Consider the following 26,115-nt stretch of genomic DNA (forward strand, 5'->3'; position numbering starts at 1 on the left):
TTTTCTGCGTGCAGAGGGAGAGAGTGGGTGACACAGATTTAACCCCTCAAACGTGGTCAGTCGATTCAACAGATGCAAACAACGTTCACTTTACGATACTTCATATTATCAACACTATACAGGCATATGTCAACCTAAATGATAAAATGCGAATGACATTAGCTGTAAAAACCGCGGATATTAAATCATTCGGGATCTATCTAGCGAGTAGTAGCTGTGTTGTTATCGTCTAGCTAACGTTAGTTTACGTCGCAGTACCGAGGAGTGGTTAGCTTGCCAGCTGGTGATGGTGAAACGGGAGGAGCGGTGTGAATGTAATACATTAATCATTGGCAAGCAAATGTAGCTAGCTGGCTAGATTATTTTACTAGCTAGTCGTTCGCTATCAACTGTTCTGTTGTTTTGAATGATACATTACAACTGAGCTCTCTAGTCTAGTTAGCTAGGTAGGTTTGCCATTCATTGCTATTATTATCATCATCCAACGTGCCAGTAAGTGCATTTAGGTCGTTTTGATCAGCTAGCACAGCTATTGTTGACAAATCGCAAGGAAATGGTTTTGAGGAGCTGTTGTAAATTTGGCCCCGTTTTAGTCTTGTTCCAGCTTGGTTATGTGGCCCTGTTGTTGTTATGTGTGACCCACTTGCGGTTCGCACGAGCAGAAACTAAAACGGTGGTCCAAAAGGATGCAGAGTTTGATGTTACCTACAACGATACAGTTACGAGTGACAACCAAACCATCTATGCCTTCAATCACACCGTCTCCCGAAACAAGGTGAGTACATAGTTCAGGTCACAAATCCCACTTTGTTCTTCGAACCTGCTTTTGCACAGACCCCACAGCCTATTGCTAATACACCTGTTTCAACCAATCATGTTAGTACTGGGCTGGAATTAAACCTGCGCATTCCGTCCCCAGTACTAGGATTGAAGAACACTGAACAACTGTCTTGCTATGAGTAGCATAATTTGGTTTTATGGTAAAATAGGATTGCAAAAAGTGATCAATACAAAACTTGAGTGTGCAGGTTTATGTTTGTGATGGGTGTGTATGTACTGTATGTCGTTTTACTTAGATTCTGTGAGTTTCTCTAACCCTCTCCACTCTCTCGCCCTGCCCTGGCAGACAGAGGGGGTCCGTGTGACTGTGGACGTACTGTCGGAGGGGGCAGAGAGCAGTCCCATCCTGTTTGTGGTCAGACAGAAGCAGGCCGTGCTCTCCTTCCAGGTCCCCCTCATACTGCGTGGACTGTGAGTAGCCTACCCTACTGGCACACCTGGGGGCGCGTTCAGTAGGACACAATGTCGTGGAACGTTCAGACAGAAGCAATGTGTTATGTAGAACAAACCTGCATCGTTGACATGTAGAATAAGGACTCAAGTCGGCTCTATACAGGACATTTCTATCTGCAACGTTCCACAACGTTGTGCCCTACTGAACGCAACCCTGGCACATCCTGTTCCTGTCCCTGTATTATGTCACCACATTTTATTATGTCAATATACTGCTGGCCATATTCATCTAGAGTGGAAAGGAAGCGCGATGCGTGGTTATGCTTTGGTATTAAATTGTTCAGTCAAAGAAAACAACTGAAGTTATGTAGCCTAGATATTGTAGAGGTTTTGTTTCTCCTTGGGTCTGTTTTTGCTGTGTTTCTCTTCATTATGTAGGCTAGATATTGGCTTAGTCACGGGTGAAGATACAATGAGCTCCAAAAGTATTGGGACAGTGACACATTTTTTGTTTGTTTTGGCTCTGTACTCCAGCACTTTGGATTTGAAATGATACATGAAGTTCAGACTGTCAGCTTTAATGTATTTTCATCCATATCAGGTGAACCGTTTAGAAAAAGGACAGCACTTTTTGTCCCATAGTCCCCCCATTGTAAGTATTGGGATAAATTCACTTATGTCTATTAAAGTAGTTAAAAGTTTAGTATTTGGTCCCATTTTCCTAGCACACAATGATTACATCCAGCTTGTGAGTCTACAAACTTGTTGGATGCATTTGCGGTTTGTTTTGGTTTCAGATTATTTTGTGCCCAATAGAAATGAATGTTAATAATGTATTGTGTCATTTTGGAGTCAGTTTTATTGTAAATAAGAATATAATATGTTTCTAAACATTACATTAGTGTGGCTGATACCATGATTACGGATAATCTTGAATGAATTGTGAATAATGATGATGCACAAATATCATACCTCCCCAAAAAATGCTAACCTCCTCTGTTATTGTAATGATGAGAGGTTATCATGTCTTGGGAGTATGATATAAAATGCTAACCTCCTCTGTTATTGTAATGATGAGAGGTTATCATGTCTTGGGAGTATGATATAAAATGCTAACCTCCCCTGTTATTGTAATGATGAGAGGTTATCATGTCTTGGGAGTATGATATTTGTGTGTCTCACTCATCCGTATTCACGATTCATTCAGGTTAATCCGTAATCATGGTCGCATTCACATTAATGTAGAAGTGTTTAAAAACATATTCTATTCTTAAAAGTGACTCCAAAATGACACCTTACATTATTAACATTCATTTCTATTGGGCAGAAAATAATCTGAAACACAACCAACACAAACCGTAAATGCATCCAACAAGTTTGTAGAGTCACAAGCTTGATGTAGTCATTGTATGCTAGGAATATGGGACCAAATACTAAACTTTTTTTCTACTTTAATACATTAGTGAATTTATACCAATACTTTTGGTCCCCTCAAATGGGGGGGGACTATGTACCAAAAGTGCCGTAATTTCTAAACGGTTCACCCAGTATGGATGAAAATACCCTACAATTAAAGCTGACAGTCTGCACTTTAACATCATAGTCAATGTATCATTTACAAATTGCTGGGGTACTGAGCCAAAACAAAAAAGTGTCACTGTCCCTAAACTTTTGGAGCTCACTATATTATAAACAGTACAGAGAGATGTGCAGTCGAAGTACTGAATGGGTTAACTGAAGGGAGTGATGGCAGGGCAATAAGACATGAAAAGAAAACCGCAAATCCTGTTTCGCCCTGTAACCGAAAGGTTGCTGTTTGAATCCCCGAGCCGACAAGGTAAAATCTGTCATCCTTCCCTTGAGCAAGGCACTTAAACCCTAATTGCTCCAGAGTTGCCGTCAATAATGGCTGATCCCTGGCCGTGACCCCACTCTCCGAGAGTGTCTCAGTGGGATCTGCAAAAAACACTTTTCCACTTCACACCTGTACAGGTTACCCACTTGTACATACAGTCAAACAGGACTATATAAGCATTCCCTAATTATTATATGATATAGCCTAGGTCTAAGTGTTTAGCCTGCACGCAGAACCATCCTGTTGGATCAGTGTATAATTTGTTCTATTATACAGTATCCCAGGTTTTTTACAAACTCGGATCCTCTGGACCCCAAGTGGTGCACATTTTGTTAAAAAAAGAAAAAAAAAGAAACGTGCACCCCTTGGGGTCGCGAGGACCGTGTTTGGGGAACACTACAGTAGCCTGTCTTTCATGGTGTAACATAATCCACGGACTTGCACAATACCAGAACACCTGTGTCGGGTGGTAAAGCCATCTAGTTGAGAGTGAGTCATCGTTGAACCTTGAGCTTTCACTTCCACATAAACATAAAGCATAGGCCTAATTTCCCATAGACACTAGCCATAATTACAGTACTAGCTAGGTTGTTGTGTTTTGGGAAGTTGCAGACTGTTGGTTTTTCTGTCATTAACACCGTTTTTTGTGGGACTGTAGTTGACACAATTCAACAGGCCAATTCAATCCCTTTTTTAGCAGTGGTTCATTCTTATCATCCTGTTGTTATCATCAGTTACCGCCATGTTATGAGCGGTCTGCAATGGTCATGGTTGTTTAGTTCAACCTTAAAATGGCTTATGAAATGGCACCCTACATTCCTTATGGACCCTGCTCAAAAGTAGTGCAATTATGGTACTACTTAGGCATTAAGGTGCAATTTTGGACATGCCCCTAGTCTAATACAGGCCTTTTATGTTCTATGAGCCCATGTGATCATGATTTGTATATTGAGCTACCCTCTTGGCCAGGTCTCCCTTATAAAAGAGGTCTTCTGACCTCAACGAAAATGAGTGGAGAAGTGATATCTCTTCCCCCCCGCCAAAGGTACCAGAGGAAGTACCCCTATGCCCATGTGGGCCGAACGCTTTGCCAGCCCCCTACCCGCACCCTCACCGAGACCCAGTACTTCTTTGTGGACGTGTCCACCCTGTCCAGCTTGGGCACCCACTACCAGCTGAGGATCAGCCGCGTGGACAGCTTCACCCTGCAGTGAGTCATCTTCATCAGGGATCATTCCCTTTATGCTAGCTAGCTAGCCGAGCAAATACATGATACCTCATATCTGGTTGTAGAGCTACATGCCTTACACAGCCTCCCACAGCAGTACGTATTCAATACTCTGAGTCATCATATTTTATATCACTATTATGCAATTGTGTAGAGCTGGTCTAATTTGCATTGAATGCGGCCTTTTTGCATACACACAATCGTGACTGCCTATTTGTACAGCAAGGCCAAGACACACCTTGTGTAGCAGCATCACTTATAGAGTAGAGATGGCATACTGCGTATGTGACCTGACTGGCTAATATGGCTGTTGTATTTGTTGAGTGTTTCTTGTCTTCTTCATTACAGTACAGACAAAAAGTTCAGCTTCACTGCCTCACCATCCCAACCCCAGGTAAGAAACATAGCCACTCACTCCGATGCACACGTGCGTACATACGCACATAGCACATTTCCCGTGAAACCCTTATACTGCACGTGACCATGAGAGGTGTGCGTGGGTGGAGAAGACAGTTGGGTACTACCTCTTTACTGTGCCTAAGTCTAAAGGCCAGGGCCAAGAAGGGGAGTGATATTAAAGAACAAATGTGTGTGGCTGATCTGTTGAGCTGTTGCGTGACAGAGATGGAGAGAAAGAGACAGGAGAAAATTGATATTGTTACGTCATACATTTTGTGTGTGCACATGTTGTGCGTTTGTATTCGACGCAAGATTTGCCCTTTCAAAACGGTACATCTATCAACATAATAGAATAGTATTGTTAGGAAGATTGCTTGAATTCTTTAAAAAATATATATATTTCTTTCACTCGGCTGATTTAGGACTTAGTTCCAATAAATATGTGATCCTTTTTTTATTCTAACTTTGTTTTTCTCTCTCAGTACTTCAAATATGTGTTCCCTGACGGAGTGGACACGGCCATCGTCAAGGTCAACTCTGAGATGACCTTTCCGTGCTCTGTCATGTCCATCCAGGACATCCAGGTAAACTAACTTGACCAAACCTGTTCATTAGGCACCAGAGGTGGGACCAAGTCACAAGATCCGAGTCTCAAGTCGAGTCCCAAGTAGAACGGGTCAAGTCTCGAGTCAAGTCCAAGTTGTGCGTTCTAAGAGCAAGTCAAGTCATACGTTTTCAAATCTCAAGTCAAGTAAAAAAAATCTATACATGCCATGACTTGTTCAGCTACAAATATGTGTATATTTATTGAGGCTACCAGACAGCCCTTTTCATTATTGTGTCTGCGACACATTTTAATAATCCCATGTCATTGCAAAATAGAGACCGTGTAGCAGTCGTGAGGGCATGCCATCAGCAGAAGGCAAGGCAGGTTGACGTGTTCACAGTGTACATTTATTTACAAATCTTGGTGATCCTGTGGTGAAAGTACCATATCATACAAAATATACAAGTAGATTGACCAAATATACATGGTCAGTAGTCCAAAAGAAACAGCCTCTGTATCAGGCTTAACCTGTCCTATCTGAACGGACACAGGTAAAGACTGTACAGCCTCCCCTTGAGAAACCAAGTCGATTCTGTCTAACAGGAGCTCAAACAGGTAGGTCTGCATAAATAATATAAGCACTTGGCCCCCAGGACCATACAATTACCCAATTGGCAATTACAACCAATAAACTGGTTCTACAATGTAAAAGGCAATTTCCACATCCATTTCCACATTGCTACATTCCTCTTAATCAGAGTTAATGATATTTCAACACCACGCATACATGGAACAATCCTTTGATCTTATTCAACGTTCTGACTCCAAAGCCTATTTTATGAGGCCTGCACACTCATATTATGCACAACCAGAATGACAGAGACTAATGGTGCTTTCAAGACAACTCGAAAGAATTTGAGGTCAAATCATGACGTCAGTGAAAGAGGCCCGAGTTCCCAATTGTCTTGAACGCACTGAAGTCGGAGAGTTCCGAGTTCCCTGTTGTTTTGAACGCGGCCATAGGACACAGACACGGAACTCCGACATAACCCGGGAAAATATGAACAAAGGAAACCATACATTGAATTAAATAAACATCACTCCACTGAGGGTAAGAAATGGTTGGCTAAATGAAAATGTATCGTAGTCCTATCAAACATAGGCCGTCATTATAAGTAAATAAGAATTTGTTCTTGACTGACTTGCCTAGTTAAATAAAGGTTAAATTAAAAATGTCTACTTGTTGTAATCAACGCTACGGGGATTTAATGATGAAACGCTAGCAATTATTGTAGGGCCTATGCATTTAGACGTGTGAAAGCCAGAGCAAACATTTCAACAACAGGGGGAAAAAAGCACTCTCCACTGGCGCGAGTTTGGAGAGCGTCTTCGCCACAGTTATAATTAATTTTAACAACAAATTCCAAATGCAATCTTCATAAGTTAAAGCAATTGTTACATACCTAAAGACCTGTAGGCTTATGCTAGTAATTGTTGCCCCATTGCTGATTATCTTGCAATGTAAACAGTTCATATTCTTGATCACCGAACAATTTTTGCAGCTGCAGATGTATTTATTTACAGTTTGATGTTTGCGCTGCACCCGATCCTATAGCTTGTACAGCAAATCAGCAACATTTCTGCTAGCTCACCCAGCCTGTGTTGATTGACAGTTTGCTGATCCAGTCAGAGTGCCGAGTGTGCGTTTCACTAGCCAATCTGTGGCAGGGTTTTTTGCAAGGGCGATGCTGCGGGTACTGTCTCTGGCTGTGTGTGGAATAATCGACGTAGACTCTCTTCCACAAAATGAGTGACAGACAAAACAATACAAAACCTGGCCAGAAAAATTCAAGTCATCAGTCTCAAGTCAAAGTCGAGTCCCGAGTCTTGAGGCTCCAAGTCAAGTCTCAAGTTATTTTATTTTATATAGAGTCTCAAGTCATGTGACTTCGAGTCCACAACTCTGTTAGACACCAATCGGAAGTAAGCGAACTAAAACGGGGAGGGACTGTTCAGAAACGCTAAAATAAACAGTTGTTTAAGTTTTCTGTTGCAAAACGTTTTGCTATGGTGTACCCTAATGAATACAGCCATGACCTTACCATGACCTGCATCCACTGACCTCACATGACATCACTGAACTGTGGTCCCTCAGCCTGTCTCCAATGGCTAGCCTCCGATTCACCACACAAGGGCAGTGTTGAGTTCATTCTGAGCACCCCAGCAACCACTAGACAGCTGTGAATGAGCTTGGGAAATGCACAGGATCTACCCTAAAGCAGCTTAAAGCTGTGAAAGAGAGGTGTTACTAAAACGCTATGTAAAGCTCTGTCTGGTGTGTAATAGCTCACATTGGGGGTGTCCCTGAAATGTAGGCCAATATAGAAATCTCCATTCCACACACTTGATGGGGAGTGCAGAGGTGCCCGTTGCCGTGGAAATCACATTAGCCGTGGCTGCACCTGTTCTTTGCTCAGGCAGATACACACAGACAGACAGACAGACAGACAGACAGACAGACAGACAGACAGACAGACAGACAGACACTCATTCCTCTCTGATTGCTAAATGCTGTGTTCTACCTTATCAGTGCCCAGTGTATGACTTGGATAACAACGTGGCCTTCATTGGAATGTATCAAACCATGACCAAGACAGCTGCCATCACTGTCCAGGTAGAATACACACACACACGCACTGGAGAGATCAGGTAATTGATCAATAAATGAATGTTTACAACTCACTTGCCACAATGGGCAACCATTTAATCTACTCTCTCTCTCTCTCTCTCTCTCTCTTGTTCCCCTCTCCCCTTTTCTCTCGTGGCTCTCAGAGGAAGGACTTCCCCAGTAACAGTTTCTATGTGGTGGTGGTGGTGAAGACGGAGGACGAGGCATGTGGGGGTCCCCTGCGCTTCTACCCCCTCCGTCCAGATGAACTCATTGATGCCGGCAACCGCAGTAAAACTCTGGACGTGGTCGTCTCGCCCGCCATCAACTGTGAGTCACTCAGCCAGGCGGACCAAACAGTACATCATTCCCAATGTAGCAGAGAGAAGTGTTCTATTTGTCTCTGTTTCTCTCCAACACCTCTCTCTCTCTTCCTTTCTCCCTCCTCTCCCTCCCTCTACACCCCCCCCCCTCCGTCTCAGCGGATGTGTATGTGATGGGCATGCTGTTCTGCCTGGGCATCTTCCTCTCCTTCTACCTGCTCACCTTCCTGGTGGCCTGTGTGGAGAACAAGAGGTCTGTCGATCGCGTTACTGTCGTATACAGTAAGTACATTATTTCATACACTGTCATATAGAAGCTTTGGAACTCAAGTGTCTCCCTCTCTCTCTGGGTCTTTTCTCTGGTCAGGATGCACAGGAGGAGGGAGGGGCTTCTGAACCCAGCGGACATGTCACCCGCGGAGACAGGTATCCCAGCAACCCACTACAACGGCACACTCCGTTGTATTTTGTTTTCAGAGAGGTGTACAGTGAAGAGAACTAACTCTGTGTTTAAGATTTAAAACGAGTTTAAGATGGATGCGAACCATGAACAGTTGCCGCATCAGATGAAGGATTACTGATCTATTTCTCTAGGTTTTCTATGTCTTTGTGTATTGAATTTGTCTCGCTTTCTCCTCATGCTTTCTCCCCATGCTACTCTTTGGCTCAGCCTCTCTACTGGGTAAGAATGGAGTTGGAGTAGTGAGATATTGCATGTGTCTGAGCTTCTCTCACAATGTCACACTACTTATTACCCTTCGTGCACGCTATATAGATTGTTACACCCATCTCACAGTCATTATCACCAGTATGATCTGGGTGGATGAGGAATCATACATGTCTAATGAATGACCTTCACCACAGTTGGGTGTCAATTTGAAATCAGGAAGTGATTTCGGTTTAAAATATGGAAAAAAACATTTGAAATAAATATATTCTCCTTTGCAGTTTTATTGAGGAGTCATTGAAAATAGAAACCCCTTTTTCAATTATTGAATTGGAATTTCGGTTTACTTCCTGAGTTGCCTGACTTCACAGCATTGTCCAGTCACAAACACTTGTCATGGTGGGGGATGACTAATATGCTTCTGCCATGCCCGTCGCCATGCATTGGATGATATTATGGTTTGGTTCCAATGGGAGTTTGACTGAAATGGACTTATTTTTCTCCCGTTGGACTCACACCCTAGGGTACTGATTAGCACCCGTGCATTAACCCTTGCCTCACGTTTCAACCTTGTCTCTGAACCCACAGGGCATGGTGTCCTCTCTAACTAACCATTCATCTAGATGCTGTGGTTGTGTGTACACTACTAACGGCTATGGTGGCATGTGTTTGGTGTGTGTTTGTGACATTATCTCTACCTGTTACCACAGGAAAGCCAAGTGTGACTCCAGTCTCCCCCTATGAATACGGCTCCTTTGGTGAGTGTGTATGTGTGTGCTCATTTACATTACAAGTGTGACGATGTTTGAAAGGTTTTGAGTTAAATATTGACAGCTGGGGAAGACGGCTTTCACTGCTCCAGTTCTGTTGTGTGTCTCCTCGTGAATGTGCACTCCTTCACTACTTCCCACAAATCTAAAAGCATTGGATTGGGGGAGTCATGGACTAGTTGCACTTTTCACCATATTTCTTTTACCAGTCATTTCCTTTAAATCAGTGAAGGGAAGTGAACACTTTGGGAGGAAGGAGAGAGAATTGGGACACAGCCTTAGTGAATACTTACACCACTTCAAGCACTCTTTAATGTTGTTTCTCTCTGCTATTGTTTCTACAGCGGACAACGCCAGCACATTGAGCTCAGAGGCCATCACAGACAGCATAGCATCAGATGCCAACTACGGATACATGGGTATGGAGCAGGATGACCAAATACAGACGCATAATTACACATATACACTCCAATACTGTACAAACACAGATGTGCAAATACACACAATGGGGTCCACATAGCACAAAATCAGTCTTCGAGTAATGTTGCACAGCATTTCACCACCAAACTGGCTCTTGATTGGAGGGCTGCGGAGTGCTCTTGTTTCTTATTGGTTTATTTGTGTTTGTTTATCAGGACAGGAGACTTTGAAACGCAGACCATTCCTAACTGCCATCCACCACGTAGCCATCTGCATTGGTGACACTCACTGCCTTAATCAGCCAGCCAATCGCATCCCTTCACTGTATAAATCAGCACCATGTCAATCACTTCGGAATGTGTTCAAGATCTATCCGCCTTTTGATGTAATTTAATGCTCTGATGACCACAGACGGAGACCAAAACGATCACATATGGTCAACAATCATGTTTGACTGTACGCAGAGATAATGATTGAATGTCGAGAACAATTTCAATGATACATTTTGTGATTATCAGGAATGCGTCATTGGCCAGAACCACAAATCTATTGAATACGTCCCAAATCATATAAAAAAAAAAAAAAAATCCAAGCCGTAAAACCAACAAAAACGATAAAATCGAGAAATATAACCCTCAGTCGCTGACATACTGTAAAGGTAGTTACTGTTTCCTCTCTCTCAGAGCGTTCATTGGAGAGCGTTACAGGCCGTAGTCGACAGGAGTCTCTGAGCTCAATAGAGGAGGATGACTATGACACGTTGGCCGACATCGACTCGGACAAGAACATCGTCCGCACCAAGGTCTGGCCCATCCCTCCTCCATCCCTCCCCCTCTACCTCTCATCCATCCCTCTACCTCTCATCCATCCCTCCCTTCCCCCTCTACCTCTCATCCATCCCTCCCTTCCCCCTCTACCTCTCATCCATCCCTCTACCTCTCATCCATCCCTCCCTTCCCCCTCTACCTCTCATCCATCCCTCTACCTCTCATCCATCCCTTCCTTCCCCCTCTACCTCTCATCCATCCCTTCCCCTCTATCTCTCATCCATCCCCTCCCCCTCTACCTCTCATCCATCCCTTCCCCTCTACCTCTCATCCATCCCTTCCCCTCTACCTCTCATCCATCCCCTCCCCTCTACCTTCCATCCATCCCTTCCCCCTCTACCTCTCATCCATCCCCTCCCCCTCTACCTTCCATCCATCCCTTCCCCCTCTACCTCTCATCCATCCCTCCCTTCCCCCTCTACCTCTCATCCATCCCTCTACCTCTCATCCATCCCTTCCCCTCTACCTCTCATCCATCCCCTCCCCCTCTACCTTCCATCCATCCCTTCCCCTCTACCTCTCATCCATCCCCTCCCCCTCTACCTTCCATCCATCCCTTCCCCCTCTACCTCTCATCCATCCCTTCCCCTCTACCTCTCATCCATCCATCCCCCTCTACCTCGCCTCCCCTGTGTATCACTCAATATTATCTTTATCCTCTGTTGTTTTTATTTCGTTTTTCCCTCCCAATGAAACTCTTGTGGTCGCTTGTCCTTTTGCAGAAGTACCTGTGTGTGTCGGACCTCGCTCGCAAGGACAAGAGGGTTCTGAGTAAAAAGTACCAGATCTACTTCTGGTGAGTGGGACGGAGAGTTGCCTCAAAATCTGTACATCAATGCTGGGGGCTATAACCCTATGGCACCCTCCACTCTATCAGTACTTTAGTCAAATGCATGATAACAATTGCTTCTTTGGACAGGGTGTAGGTTTGTTTTGTATCAGTCGGATTGTACAGTAATCATACAACTGTCAGTGTCATGGCAGTTAATGTCAGTGTTCCTCTCCTCAGGAATATTGCCACCATAGGTGTGTTCTACGCCCTCCCTGTCATCCAGCTGGTCATCACTTATCAAACGGTACTGTGTGCTACCCTCACTCACACTCCAACTGCGGATTTACTACATTATTACAGAAATGGCTACATTATTACAGAGTTATAACGAGTGCATTTGTAGTGTGTAAAGGAATTGGCTTCGAGTGAGTAGATATGACTGTAGAATCCACACGTGGTGGGTGGGTGGGTAGTGTGTTGTTGTTGACATTTTCCTCTCTCCTCCAGGTTGTCAACGTGACAGGAAATCAGGACATCTGCTACTACAACTTCCTGTGTGCACACCCCCTGGGGAATCTGAGGTGTGTGTGTGTGTCATAAGGGGAAACACCTATGGCTGTGCATGTAATGTATGACTTGTATCATTCATGACATCCATTCTCTACCCTCTGGCGTGCAGTGCCTTCAACAACATACTGAGTAACCTTGGTTACGTGATGCTGGGCCTCCTCTTCTTGCTCATCGTGCTGCAGAGAGACATCATCCACAGCAGGGCGCTGGACCGCAATGACCTCAACGCACTGGTGAGAGATCAAACTGAGATGGTGCTTTTGTTTTTCCATATTTTGGGGGGTATTTTGTAGTGTTTTTGGATGACAGGTAGGGCGTTGAACACACCTATGGTGGCAATAATCCTAGTTTCTTTTATTGACAGGTGTAGATTAGAGTATGTGATGAAATACAGAGTGTGAGTGGCGGAACTGGGGGATCGAACCGCTACCTCCAGGGGCAATATGTGTTCCAGGGGTGGCAACACAACCTCTAAACCAACCCCTGGTACAGATAGTACAGATAGGTTATTATAGCAGTGGGGTAAACAATAGAACATGAAATGCTCATATTGGTATTTCCATGTATGGAATTCATATCACCTCCCATGATGTTGACGTGAGGGTTTTGTCCAAAATGATATTTCCTATACACTAAGGAACGTTCCATACCAGTAAGCAGGTTTCCATCCAAACTTAAGTACATGTGGTATAAAACATTTCATGAGATGCCTGATGTAAACCGCAAATTTGTCAGTAAACTTTCCAAACGTCGACAAAACTACAGTTGAAGTCGAAAGTTTACATACACTTAGGTTGGAGTCATTAACACATTTTTCAACCACTCCACAAATTTCTTGTTAAACAAACTATAGTTTTGTCAAGTCGGTTAGGACATCTGCTTTGTGCATGACCCAAGTCATTTTTCCAACAATTGTTTACAGACAGATTACTTAACTTATAATTCACAATTCCAGTGGGTCAGAAGTTTACATACACTAAGTTGACTGTGCCTTTAATTTTCTGGAATTTTCCAAGCTGTTTATGTCATGACTTTAGAAGCTTCTGATAGGCTAATTGACATAATTTGAGTCAATTGGAGGTGTACCTGTGGATGTATTCCAAGACCTACAGTGGGGAAAAAAAGTATTTAGTCAGCCACCAATTGTGCAAGTTCTCCCACTTAATAAAAAGATGAGAGAGGCCTGTAATTTTCGTCATAGGTACACGTCAACTATGACAGACAAAATTAGAAAACAAAATTCAGAAAATCACATTGTAGGATTTTTAATGAATTTATTTGCAAATTATGGTGGAAAATAAGTATTTGGTCACCTACAAACAAGCAAGATTTCTGGCTCTCACAGACCTGTAACTTCTTCTTTAAGAGGCTCCTCTGTCCTCCACTTGTTACCTGTATTAATGGCACCTGTTTGAACTTGTTATCAGTATAAAAGACACATGTCCACAACCTCAAACAGTCACACTCCAAACTCCGCTTATGGCCAAGACCAAAGAGCTGTCAAAGGACACCAGAAACAAAATTGTAGACCTGCACCAGGCTGGGAAGACTGAATCTGCAATAGGTAAGCAGCTTGGTTTGAAGAAATCAACTGTGGGAGCAATTATTAGGAAATGGAAGACATACAAGACCACTGATAATCTCCCTCGATCTGGGGCTCCACGCAAGATCTCACCCGTGGGGTCAAAATGATCACAAGAACGGTGAGCAAAAATCCCAGAACCACACGGGGGGACCTAGTGAATGACCTGCAGAGAGCTGGGACCAAAGTAACAAAGCCTACCATCAGTAACACACTATGCCACCAGGGACTCAAATCCTGCAGTGCCAGACGTGTCCCCCTGCTTAAGCCAGTACATGTCCAGGCCCGTCTGAAGTTTGCTAGAGAGCATTTGGATGATCCAGAAGAGGATTGGGAGAATGTCATATGGTCAGATGAAACCAAAATATAACTTTTTGGTAAAATCTCAACTCGTCGTGTTTGGAGGACAAAGAATGCTGAGTTGCATCCAAAGAACACCATACCTACTGTGAAGCATGGGGGTGGAAACATCATGCTTTGGGGCTGTTTTTCTGCAAAAAATGAAGGAGTGGCTTCGTAAGAAGCATTTCAAGGTCCTGGAGTGGCCTAGCCAGTCTCCAGATCTCAACCCCATAGAAAATCTTTGGAGGGAGTTGAAAGTCCGTGTTGCCCGGCGACAGCCCCAAAACATCACTGCTCTAGAGGAGATCTGCATGGAGGAATGGGCCAAAATACCAGCAACAGTGTGTGAAAACCTTGTGAAGACTTACAGAAAACGTTTGACCTGTGTCATTGCCAACAAAGGGTATATAACAAAGTATTGAGATAAACTTTTGTTATTGACCAAATACTTATTTTCCACCATAATTTGCAAATAAATTCATAACAAATCCTACAATGTGATTTTCTGGATTTTTTTTTCTCATTTTGTCTGTCATAGTTGAAGTGTACCTATGATGAAAATTACAGGCCTCTCTCATCTTTTAAGTGGGAGAACTTGCACAATTGGTGGCTGACTAAATACTTTTTTCCCCCACTGTACCTTCAAACTCGGTGCCTCTTTGCTTGACATCATGGGAAAATCAAAAGAAATCAGCCTAGACCTCAGTCTGGTTCATCCACGGGAGCAATTTCCAAATGCCTGAAGATACCATGTTCATCTGTACAAACGATAGTACGCAAGTATAAACACCATGGTACCATGCAGCCGTCATACCGCTCAGGAAGGAGATGTGTTCTGTCTCCTAGAGATGAATGTACTTTTGTGCGAAAAGTGCAAATCAATCCCAGAACAACAGCAAAGGACCTTGTGAAGATGCTGGAGGAAACAGGGACAAAAGTATCTATATCCACAGTAAAACGAGTCCTATATCGACATAACCTGAAAGGCCGCTCAGCAAGGAAGAAGCCAGTGCTCCCCCAAAACCGCCATAAAAAAAGCCAGACTACGGTTTACAACTGCAAATGGGGACAAAGATCGTACTTTTTGGACAAATGTCCTCTGGTCTGATAAAACAAAAATATAACTGTTTGGCCATAATGACCATCGTTATGTTTGGAAGAAAAAGCGGGAGGCTTGCAACCCGAAGAACACCATCCCAACCGTGAAGCATAGGGGTGGCAGCATCATGTTGTGGGGGTGCATTTCTGCAGGAGGGACTGGTGCACTTCACAAAATAGATGGCCTGATGAGGTAGGATAATTGTGTGGATATATTGAAGCAACATCTCAAGACATCAGTCAGGAAGTTAAAGCTTGGTCGCAAATGGGTCTTCTAAATGGACAATGACCCCAAGCATACTTCCAAAGTTGTGGCAAAATGGCTTATGGACAACAAAGTCAAGGTATTGGAGTGGCCTTCACAAAGCCCTGACCTCAATCCCATCGAAAATTTGTAGGCAGAACTGAAAAGCGTGTGCGAGCAAGGAGGCCTACAAACCTGACTCAGTTACACCAACTCTGTCAGGAGGAATGGGCCAAAATTCACTCAACTTACTGTGGGAAGGTTGTGGAAGGCTACCCGACACGTTTGGCCCAAGTTAAACAATTTAAAGGCAATGCTACCAAATAATAATTGAGTGTATGTAAACTTCTGACCCACTGGGAATGTGATGAAAGAAATAAAAGTTGAAATAAATCATTCTCTCTACTATTATTCTGACATTTCACATTCTTAAAATAAAGTGGTGATCCTAACTGACCTAAGACATGGAATTTTGAAAAACTGAGTTTAAATGTATTTGGCTAAGGTTTATGTAAACTTCCGACTTCCACTGTAAATACGCTAGACAAGGTGAGTTTTGTGGTGGTTTTATGTAGGTAAAATGAATTATCCGGTGGGAAATTGCGGTAGAAGTTTACATCATATCGAAGTAAACTTGGAGTCATGCAATGATATCTTGTGTGGTCCTCCCGCTATGATTAGGGAAAGCATGTGTTTTATTAGGCTACGGGTTAAATAAGTTATGAACTTCACAGGGTGGTGAAAGTGCACGGTGATGAGCTTGAGGCTCCTTTCCAATAAATATCTTATTCTGGTGACACGATGATCGATGCTTGGCTGCCATTTGACAAATACAAATGATCGCTCTTTTGTCCATAAAATCTCATGTCGGCTATGCCTGCACTGTATCTGCAAGCTGTTGGCTACAGCGCTCGTGCCAAGACCAGAGTGGACACATTCACTATATAACGCAACTTTTTTTTTTTTGTGACAAAACCATCAGTAGGGTTGAAAATGCAATGGAAAGCCATTTTAACTTGTATATTTTATTCTGTACATGGGAATTTAACCGCAAAAGTAATTTTCATGTGTACTACATTATCAAAGAAAAAAGCAAGGTCCACAACTCTGGAATGCTCCTAGGGTGAGTTAATCAGACGCACAATAAAGACAAAGTTTCGATCCCAGTGGGATCTTTGTCAGGTCATACACCACTGTGAAACACACCTACTTAAATAACCTCTAGAAGCATGAACATTGGATGTGAATATTTTTCCTCTTTTCACTACATTATCATACAAAGCCTTTTATCCACAACAAGTCAATTTGATGGATACCGATCTCTGGTGGGAAAATGCGCATATTGAATATTTGCATGAAAATCTGTCACCAATTGGGTGGAAACCTAGCTAGTGACAATTTTATTGATATAATTTTGAGCCTCTTTCTCTCCCTCTCTGCTGGTCTCCAGGAGTGTGGCATCCCTAAGCACTTTGGGTTGTTCTACGCCATGGGCACAGCTCTGATGATGGAGGGACTGCTGAGTGCCTGCTACCACGTTTGCCCCAACTACACCAACTTCCAGTTCGGTGAGACTAATGTCATGGTTGGCTAATTGGAAGATCCTGAAGATACTGTAACACAGATCCTCAATAGATGGGTTTCTCAATCAGTCCCAGATCGGTTCATATTGTCATGCCAAATGCATTGCTTTGACTGCCGGACGGCACAAACAGATCTGGGACTCTGGCTACTTCCCAATAACTGTACTGGAAGATATTCTGTACTGTAACAAATGTCATTAATGTCACCCTTTCCTCCTCGATCTCCCTGTCGGTCAGACACCTCCTTCATGTATATGATCGCTGGGCTGTGTGTGTTAAAACTGTACCAGAAGAGACACCCAGATATCAATGCCAGTGCTTACACTGCCTACGCCTGTCTGGCTGCTGTCATCTTCTTCTCTGTGCTAGGAGTGGTGAGTGACAAGGGACACACTCACCACACACCACTCACCACACAGAGACCAAGACAGAAACACAACAAACACCCAACAGTAGACTCTGACGTACACAATCTATAGGGTGGGCTGCACCAACATGGATTAACTCTTAAACTGGGCTAAATCAAGGTTTATCTATTCATCTTGTTGCACCCAATTTTAAACCTCGTTTTAAATGAAATCCTTCCTCTAAGTTTAGTTTTCACTTTAAACCTAGATGAATTTTAAGTCTGTTGCTCAATTAATAAAAAATAAACATTTCGATTGGAGATGAATTCTAAACTGCCACTTGAGGTGGTTTAATTGATAAAATGGCAGCATATCTACTGTGGCAAGACCAATATTAGTTCCTCAGAGAATAATTAGAGATGGGTTGAATCCTGTTGAGTTTTATGATAATTAACTCATTATTAGTAGGCCATTTACGTGCCCATTTTGTACAACAATTGAATTGGGGTTTATGATATTTTATGCAACGTGCTGTAAAGGGCCTGGTAATGGTAACATTGTAGTGAAGTAGCATATAGGCATTGATATTTAACAGTTATTTATGCTTACAAAGTATTGGTGGGTCAAGTTGTCTGTCGTCATCATAGGGGTTATGGAGAGGGGCAAACTGCTGGGGAATCATCTTGTATATCTTCTGGGTGGTTGGATCAATTTCCATGGACGGAGGCCCGGCTCCGGTCTGAAATGGCCCCCGCCTCTCCTCTGCCGCATCTTTTTTGACTTTCGATTTGAAGTTTTTTTCCAGCATGCTTTTTATCCGATTTGGGTCAATCTTTAATCCATGTCGATCCATTACATTTGTCTCATAAAATGGCCCAGGTGTCTTCCTTCTTTTTGACATTTGTGTTGTTTGTCTTTTTATCCTGCAATACGTTACTAAATTCCTCCATCAGACACGACAACTTTTTTTTTCATAAGCAGAGAAATTTGATCATCTTTGACGTGCCAGGATCAGGTGGCTAGTGGACAAATAATAAATGGCTAAATAACGTTAAGTAATAGCAATAATAAATAATATTGTATGCTAGCTAGCTTGGTTTATAAACTAGCTAGCTACAGTAGCTAACGTTAGCTAATCCTAGATTAATTTAAACCATGTTGGTGCAACCCACCCGTAGAATCATCATTCAGCAAGTGTAAAATTCCTGATGTGTGTGTCTACCTGTGTGTGTGTCTACCTGTGTGTGTGTGTGTCTACCTGTGTGTGTGTGTGTCTACCTGTGTGTGTGTGTGTGTCTACCTGTGTGTGTGTGTGTCTACCTGTGTGTGTGTGTGTCTACCTGTGTGTGTGTGTGTCTACCTGTGTGTGTGTGTCTACCTGTGTGTGTGTGTCTACCTGTGTGTGTGTGTGTCTACCTGTGTGTGTGTGTGTCTACCTGTGTGTGTGTGTGTGTGTCTACCTGTGTGTGTGTGTGTGTGTCTACCTGTGTGTGTGTGTGTGTGTCTACCTTGTGTGTGTGTGTGTCTACCTGTGTGTGTGTGTGTGTCTACCTGTGTGTGTGTGTGTCTACCTGTGTGTCTACCTGTGTGTGTGTGTGTGTCTACCTGTGTGTGTGTGTGTGTCTACCTGTGTGTGTGTGTGTGTCTACCTGTGTGTGTGTGTGTCTACCTGTGTGTGTGTGTGTCTACCTGTGTGTGTGTGTGTGTGTGTGTGTCTACCTGTGTGTGTGTGTGTGTGTGTCTACCTGTGTGTGTGTGTGTCTACCTGTGTGTGTGTGTGTGTGTCTACCTGTGTCTACCTGTGTGTGTGTGTGTCTACCTGTGTCTACGTGTGTGTGTGTGTGTCTACCTGTGTGTGTGTGTGTGTGTGTGTGTGTGTGTCTACCTGTGTGTGTGTGTGTGTGTGTCTACCTGTGTGTGTGTGTGTGTGTGTGTCTACCTGTGTGTGTGTGTGTGTGTGTGTGTGTGTGTCTACCGTGTGTGTGTCTACCTGTGTGTGTGTGTGTGTGTGTGTGTGTGTGTGTGTGTGTGTGTGTGTGTCTACTTGTGTGTGTGTGTGTGTGTGTGTGTCTACCTGTGTGTGTGTCTACTTGTGTGTTTGTGTGTGTGTGTCTACCTGTGTGTGTGTGATGTGTGTGTGGCCTGTGTGTGTGTGTGTCTACCTGCCTGTGTGTGTGTGTCTACCTGTGTGTGTGTGTGTCTACCTGTGTCTACCTGTGTGTGTGTCTACCTGTGTCTACCTGTGTGTGTGTCTACCTGTGTCTACCTGTGTGTGTGTGTGTGTGTGTCTACCTTGTGTGTGTGTGTGTGTGTGTGTGTGTCTACCTGTGTGTGTGTGTGTCTACCTGTGTGTGTGTGTGTGTGTGTGTGTCTACCTGTGTGTGTGTGTCTACCTGTGTGTGTGTGTGTCTACCTGTGTGTGTGTGTGTCTACCTGTGTGTGTGTGTCTACCGTGTGTGTGTGTGTGTGTGTGTGTGTGTGTGTGTGTGTGTGTGTCTACTTGTGTGTGTGTGTGTGTGTGTGTGTCTACCTGTGTGTGTGTCTACTTGTGTGTTTGTGTGTGTGTGTCTACCGTGTGTGTGTGTGTGTGTGTGTCTACCTGTGTGTGCTGTGTGTGTGTGTGTCTACCTGTGTGTGTGTGTGTGTGTCTACTTGTGTGTGTGTGTGTGTGTGTGTGTCTACCTGTGTGTGTGTGTGTGTCTACCGTGTGTGTGTGTGTGTGTGTGTACCTGTGTGTGTGTGTGTGTGTGTGTGTGTGTGTGTGTGTCTACCTGTGTGTGTGTGTGTCTACCTGTGTGTGTGTGTGTGTCTACCTGTGTGTGTGTGTGTCTACCTGTGTGTGTGTGTGTGTCTACGTGTGTGTGTGTGTGTGTGTGTGTGTGTGTGTGTGTGTGTGTGTGTGTGTGTGTGTACGTGTGTGTGTGTGTGTGTGTGTGTGTGTGTGTGTGTGTGTGTGTGTGTGTGTGTGTCTACCTGTGTGTGTTGTGTCCAGGTGTTTGGGAAGGGCAACATGGTGTTCTGGATCGTCTTCTCTGTCCTCCACATCCTGGCCACCATGCTGCTCAGCACCCAGCTCTACTACATGGGTCGCTGGAGACTGGGTAAGGAGTCAATCAATCAATCACATTTATTTATTTTTAAAAGCCCTTTTTTTACATTGGCAGTTGTCACAAAGTGCTTTACAGATACCAACCCAAAACCCCAAGAGCAAGCAATGCAGAAGCACAGTAGCTAGGAAAAACAACCTAGAAGGAAGAAACCTAGGAGTAAGGGCTAGGAACAGGCCTGGGGTCAGGGTTAGGTTTTACCTTGTAATGTTACAGGGGCTATGGACAGGTGTCAGTCTTCTATTTGTCTGTGTTTCAGATTCTGGCATCCTGCGCAGGATTGTGTATGTGATCTACACTGACTGTATCCGCCAGTGCAGTGGCCCCATGTATATTGTGAGTATACATCAGGGGAGAACTACTGCCCACTCATTGAAACCCCAAAGGTTCAAGGTTGACCGCGGTACTGCAGACATTGTTTGCATAAACAGGATCCCCCATTATAGTGAATGGAAAAATATCAATCTTTGTGTAAATAAATAAAACAATATTTAGAAGGCAATCATGGCACCAATAATTTATTTTAATACACCTGATGTACAGTATGTCCTTGAAACAATTATTTTTAAATCGCACACGTAAGAAGTTATAAGGATAATTTAGTTGCTAATGGCAGCCTGCAGTACCCCCGGTCAGCCTTCAACTTGATTTACTCTATTTGAGGGGGCAGTACTGAGCTAGGCTGCAATATCACTTCATAAAGCTCAAATTGCGTATTTTATGTTTCCATGAGATGCCATCTTAACAGACTTCATTTGGCTTCAATACGCTATTGAGTCTTCAAAGAAATGAATACGTGATCGATGGCTTTGTCCATTCATATATACAGTCATTGGTAGAGTATACATACACATACTGTATGGAGACTCACTCTAATGTCGCGAAAGATTCATAAATCCACAAGTAAATGTTTCTCTCTCTCTCTCTCTGTGTTAGGACCGAATGGTTCTGCTAGTGATGGGAAACATAGTGAACTGGTCTCTGTGAGTATTTCCTTCTTTCGTTCACTCACTATCTTATTCAGACTGGACTGCCTTTACTGCAATGTTCTATATATGTGATATCTGATATCTTAATTTGATCACTCTGTTGTCGTAGAGATTTTTCCTGCACATCATGAAATGCTAATTGTAGTGTATTAGGGTTTAAAAAGGCTTCTAAAGTTTGTAATTTCCATTTTAAAATATCAGACTTGATTTGCCCTAACGGAAACTGTATCAACCCCTACAAAAATGTCCATTTAATATAATCCACATTTCCTGTTGCTGCAGGATTTTATTTCCTGCTGTGAGAAACGGGGTCAGATAAGATGGCAGATCTGTACATTGTTTGACATCATCATGCAGTGTTTTAAAAAATACACTGCTCAAAAAAATAAAGGGAACACTTAAAGAACACAATGTAACTCCAAGTCAATCACACTTCTGTGAAATCAAACTGTCCACTTAGGAAGCAACATTGATTCACAATAAATTTCACATGCTGTTGTGCAAATGGAATAGACAACAGGTGGAAATTATAGGCAATTAGCAAGACACCCCCAATAAAGGAGTGGTTCTGCAGGTGGGGACCACAGACCATTTCTTAGTTCTTATGCTTCCTGGCTGATGTTTGGTCACTTTTGAATGCTGGCGGTGCTTTCACTCTAGTGGTAGCATGAGACTGAGTCTACAACCCACACAAGTGGCTCAGGTAGTGCAGCTCATCCAGGATGGCACATCAATGCGAGCTGTGGCAAGAAGGTTTGCTATGTCTGTCAGCGTAGTGTCCAGAGCATGGAGGCGCTACCAGGAGACAGGCCAGTACATCAGGAGACGTGGAGGAGGCCGTAGGAGGGCAACAACCTAGCAGCAGGACCGCTACCTCCGCCTTTGTGCAAGGAGGAGCAGGAGAAGCACTGCCAGAGCCCTGCAAAATGACCTCCAGCATGCCACAAATGTGCATGTGTCTGCTCAAACGGTCAGAAACAGACTCCATGAGGGTGGTATGAGGGCCCGACGTCCACAGGTGGGGGTTGTGCTTACAGCCCAACACCGTGCAGGACGTTTGGCATTTGCCAGAGAACACCAAGATTGGCAAATTCGCCACTGGCGCCCTGTGCTCTTCACAGATGAAAGCAGGTTCACACTGAGCACGTGACAGACGTGACAGAGTCTGGAGACGCCCGTGGAGAACGTTCTGCTGCCTGCAACATCCTCCAGCATGACCGGTTTGGCGGTGGGTCAGTCATGGTGTGGGGTGGCATTTCTTTGGGGGGCCGCACAGCCCTCCATGTGCTCGCCAGAGGTAGCCTGACTGCCATTAGGTACCGAGATGAGATCCTCAGACCCCTTGTGAGACCATATGCTGGTGCGGTTGGCCCTGGGTTCCTCCTAATGCAAGACAATGCTAGACCTCATGTGGCTGGGGTGTGTCAGCAGTTCCTGCAAGAGGAAGGCATTGATGCTATGGACTGGCCCGCCCGTTCCCCAGACCTGAATCCAATTGAGCACATCTGGGATATCATGTCTCGCTCCATCCACCAATGCCACGTTGCACCACAGACTGTCCAGGAGTTGGCGGATGCTTTAGTCCAGGTCTGGGAGGAGATCCCTCAGGAGACCATCCACCACCTCATCAGGAGCATGCCCAGGCTTTGTAGGGAGGTCATACAGGCACGTGGAGGCCACACACACTACTGAGCCTCATTTTGACTTGTTTTAAGGACATTACATCAAAGTTGGATCAGCCTGTAGTGTGGTTTTCCACTTTAATTTTGAGTGTGACTCCAAATCCAGACCTCCATGGGTTAATAAATTGGATTTCCATTGATTATTTTTGTGTGATTTTGTTGTCAGCACATTCAACTATGTAAAGAAAAAAGTATTTAATAAGATTATTTCTTTCATTCAGATCTAGGATGTGTTGTTTAAGTGTTCCCTTTATTTTTTTGAGTATATATTTTTTATCAAAGGTCTTTCACACCTACTTTAAGTGATTAATGTAAGTCCCTTTCTGTCAATGTGATTTATTGCGACCCACTCAGCCTGATGAGGCAAGGTATCCATTTAGTCTGTAGAATAGTCATTACTCACCCACAACCATGGGTGGAGAGTAGAGTAGACAACTGACATACATTGTGTGGTTGTGTTCGGTCTGTCCAGGGCTGCCTATGGGCTACTAAAGACACCCAATGACTTTGCCTCTTACCTGCTGGCCATCGCCATTTGCAACCTGCTACTCTACTTTGCCTTCTACATCATCATGAAGGTAGGGGGGTGTGTGTGTGTGTGTGTGTGTTTATTCACTTTCCATAGACAAATCTCACTCAAAAAAGACATGCCACAATATATTTTAATTCATTAACCCTCTAGAGTCTAAACCCTGTCTAAGCTGGGGGAGGTAGTCTAAGCTAACATATGGAATTGTTTTCTTCAAACTTCCTTTAGATTTTTTGGGGGACTATCCGTGGTCTTAAAGTTCCAAATCAAATAGCTAAATGATTATTGGTATGACCATCTTAAAACAATTCCATATGTTAGAAGTGTCTGTCCTATATTTGAGAGGTATATAAGAAAGATCAGGAAACTATAAAAAACAAAAAGGCATGTATTTATCCCCATATTTTAGGCACTAAACTATCCCCATACTGTACATACTTCCACTATTGTTTTTTAACTGTTACCAGTGACCTTCACAGCCGTCTTGTGAGCGCCGTAGAGCAAAACGGAGAACGCCATTGTGTTCGTGAGAGTTCCGTCTATAGACGAGTCATAATACGTTCGGATGCCACATACTTTTATTGGACATAGAAAGTGCCCATCTGACACATGAAACGACGTAGAACATGTTCCGCGTGTACAATCACAGATGTTGTGTTTCTGTGAATGTGTTTCTGTGAATGTGTTTCTGTGAATGTGTGTGTAGCTCCGCAGCGGTGAGAGGATCCAGTGCATGGCCATGGTGTGTATCCTCTTCACGGCCGTGGTGTGGGGCTTCGCTCTCTTCTTCTTCTTCCAGGGCCTCAGTACCTGGCAGGTCAGCACAACACACACACACAATGACCTTACAGATCAGTGGCTTCCACCACACGTCAGCCTTACACACCCCCATGGCAGGATGTTTTCAGACCTCTCCTCGGGGGACCCCCAAGCCGTTCCATGTATTCAAACTGTTCCAGAGCCAGCACACCTGATTCAACTAGTCATGAAGCCCTTGGCTGTGTAGGTCATTTGATTCAGGTATGCTAGTTCAGGTCTACAATAAAATAGTGAAAGTTCTAGGGGTCTCCGACGAAAGGTTTGGGAACTCCCAACTCCAAAGGGATTCATGGTATCTGTAGTACCACATTGAAAACATCACATGCTCACATACCACATGTCATGGTCACATAACCCCAACATTCTCACGTCACTGTGGCGCTGACTGCTTTGTCCCCTCACCCCCTGCCGTAGAAAACCCCTGCCGAGTCCCGGGAACACAACCGTGATTGCATCGTGCTCTCCTTCTTCGACGACCACGACATCTGGCACTTCCTGTCCTCCATTGCCATGTTTGGTTCCTTCCTGGTGAGTGTGTGTGTGTGTGTGTGTGTGCGCACACCTCTGGGGAGGGCCATGTGACACTCATTTCATAGTATTATAAATTGGAGGGGAATACAGATTTCACACCGAGGACATGGTTACTGCACACGTCATTCAGCAATAGAAGATCATAAGTGGCTGAGCTTTGATGAAGACGTCCCATTCCTGACCCATACATACCCAGATAGTCACTATATAAGATGGTACTGACTCCTCTGCTTTCTCTGCCAGGTTCTCCTCACCATGGACGATGACTTGGACAACGTCCAGAGAGACAAGATTTTCGTCTTCTGAAAAAGCAACTCTCTGGCTCCACCTTAACGTTTCTTGCTGGCCAATAGTGACACAGTGGAAACTGAGACACCCAATGGCATGTCTCCCTGACTGCAGGCGGGCTGGGCATCTCTCAGCCAATCAAAGAGCTAAGGGAAGGACGGTGCGCTCTCCCCAGAGTTGGAATCTGTATGGACACTTGGCGTGCCAATCAATGAGTCTGGTTCACCAGGACATGCTGACATTTCTCCTTACTGCCATCCAATATTACTGTGGTCGTTGTGTTTTCTTATTGCTGATAACCGTTTGAATTGAATTTATATTGCATCATTATTGACCTGCAACTCCGTCAATGCATTTAAGTGTGTGTGTGGGGGGGAGTGAGAACACTCCATGTCCAGTCTGTCTGTGGCCTTTAATGTTCTGATCATGTGCGTGGTTTGTATTTCTATGGCTGTCTGATACTGGATGGATCTGTCCCAGAGAGATAAACGATTGTATTTTAATTACTAACTACGTCCTTAGCTGGTGAGGAAAATAGATTTTGCACTGTAGGATAAGATCTTGGGACTATGTGATGTGACTACTGAATAAAGTGTGTGTCCACGATGATAAAGGTGTAGTCTTAGCATTAGTACAATCTGGCTCTAGGTTTTGCATTTTAAGTAACTGACAAGCAGGATGAAGAGGAAATCCAG

General features: G+C 43.9%; 1 protein-coding gene across 7 annotated transcripts; it reads left to right on the top strand.

The window, feature by feature from the left end:
• LOC106580818 (SID1 transmembrane family member 2) lies at positions 1-26,033 on the top strand. 7 transcript variants are annotated; one of them, XM_014162278.2, is made up of 27 exons: positions 1-775; positions 1,127-1,251; positions 4,134-4,298; positions 4,665-4,710; positions 5,198-5,299; positions 7,853-7,936; positions 8,095-8,260; positions 8,413-8,506; positions 8,621-8,679; positions 8,924-8,935; positions 9,631-9,678; positions 10,035-10,109; positions 10,326-10,388; positions 10,794-10,912; positions 11,660-11,733; positions 11,947-12,013; positions 12,217-12,290; positions 12,389-12,512; positions 16,996-17,113; positions 17,366-17,502; positions 20,468-20,576; positions 20,842-20,918; positions 21,519-21,565; positions 23,726-23,831; positions 24,489-24,599; positions 25,016-25,129; positions 25,376-26,033. In XM_014162278.2, exons 1-27 carry the CDS (start codon positions 554-556, stop codon positions 25,436-25,438), a joined length of 2,601 nt encoding a protein of 866 aa, XP_014017753.1. In that variant the 5' UTR covers positions 1-553; the 3' UTR covers positions 25,439-26,033. The 7 variants fall into 7 exon arrangements, with proteins under 7 accessions (XP_014017753.1, XP_045559578.1, XP_045559579.1 ...); XM_045703622.1 differs by lacking the exon at positions 8,924-8,935; XM_014162274.2 differs by lacking the exon at positions 10,326-10,388 and having other exon boundaries at positions 2-775.
• Positions 26,034-26,115: the final 82 nt, after the last annotated feature.

The sequence above is a fragment of the Salmo salar genome, chromosome ssa20 (assembly GCF_905237065.1).
Source record: "Salmo salar chromosome ssa20, Ssal_v3.1, whole genome shotgun sequence".
Lineage (NCBI taxonomy): Eukaryota > Metazoa > Chordata > Actinopteri > Salmoniformes > Salmonidae > Salmo > Salmo salar.

Excerpts from the sequence above, each read along its gene's own strand:
- LOC106580818 (XM_014162278.2), top strand. The coding sequence starts at position 554 with ATGGTTTTGAGGAGCTGTTGTAAATTTGGCCCCGTTTTAGTCTTGTTC. Across the intron at positions 10,389-10,793 it reads CCACGTAGCCATCTGCATTG|AGCGTTCATTGGAGAGCGTT; the intron begins GTGACACTCACT and ends CCTCTCTCTCAG. Across the intron at positions 17,503-20,467 it reads TCTTCTCTGTGCTAGGAGTG|GTGTTTGGGAAGGGCAACAT; the intron begins GTGAGTGACAAG and ends TGTTGTGTCCAG.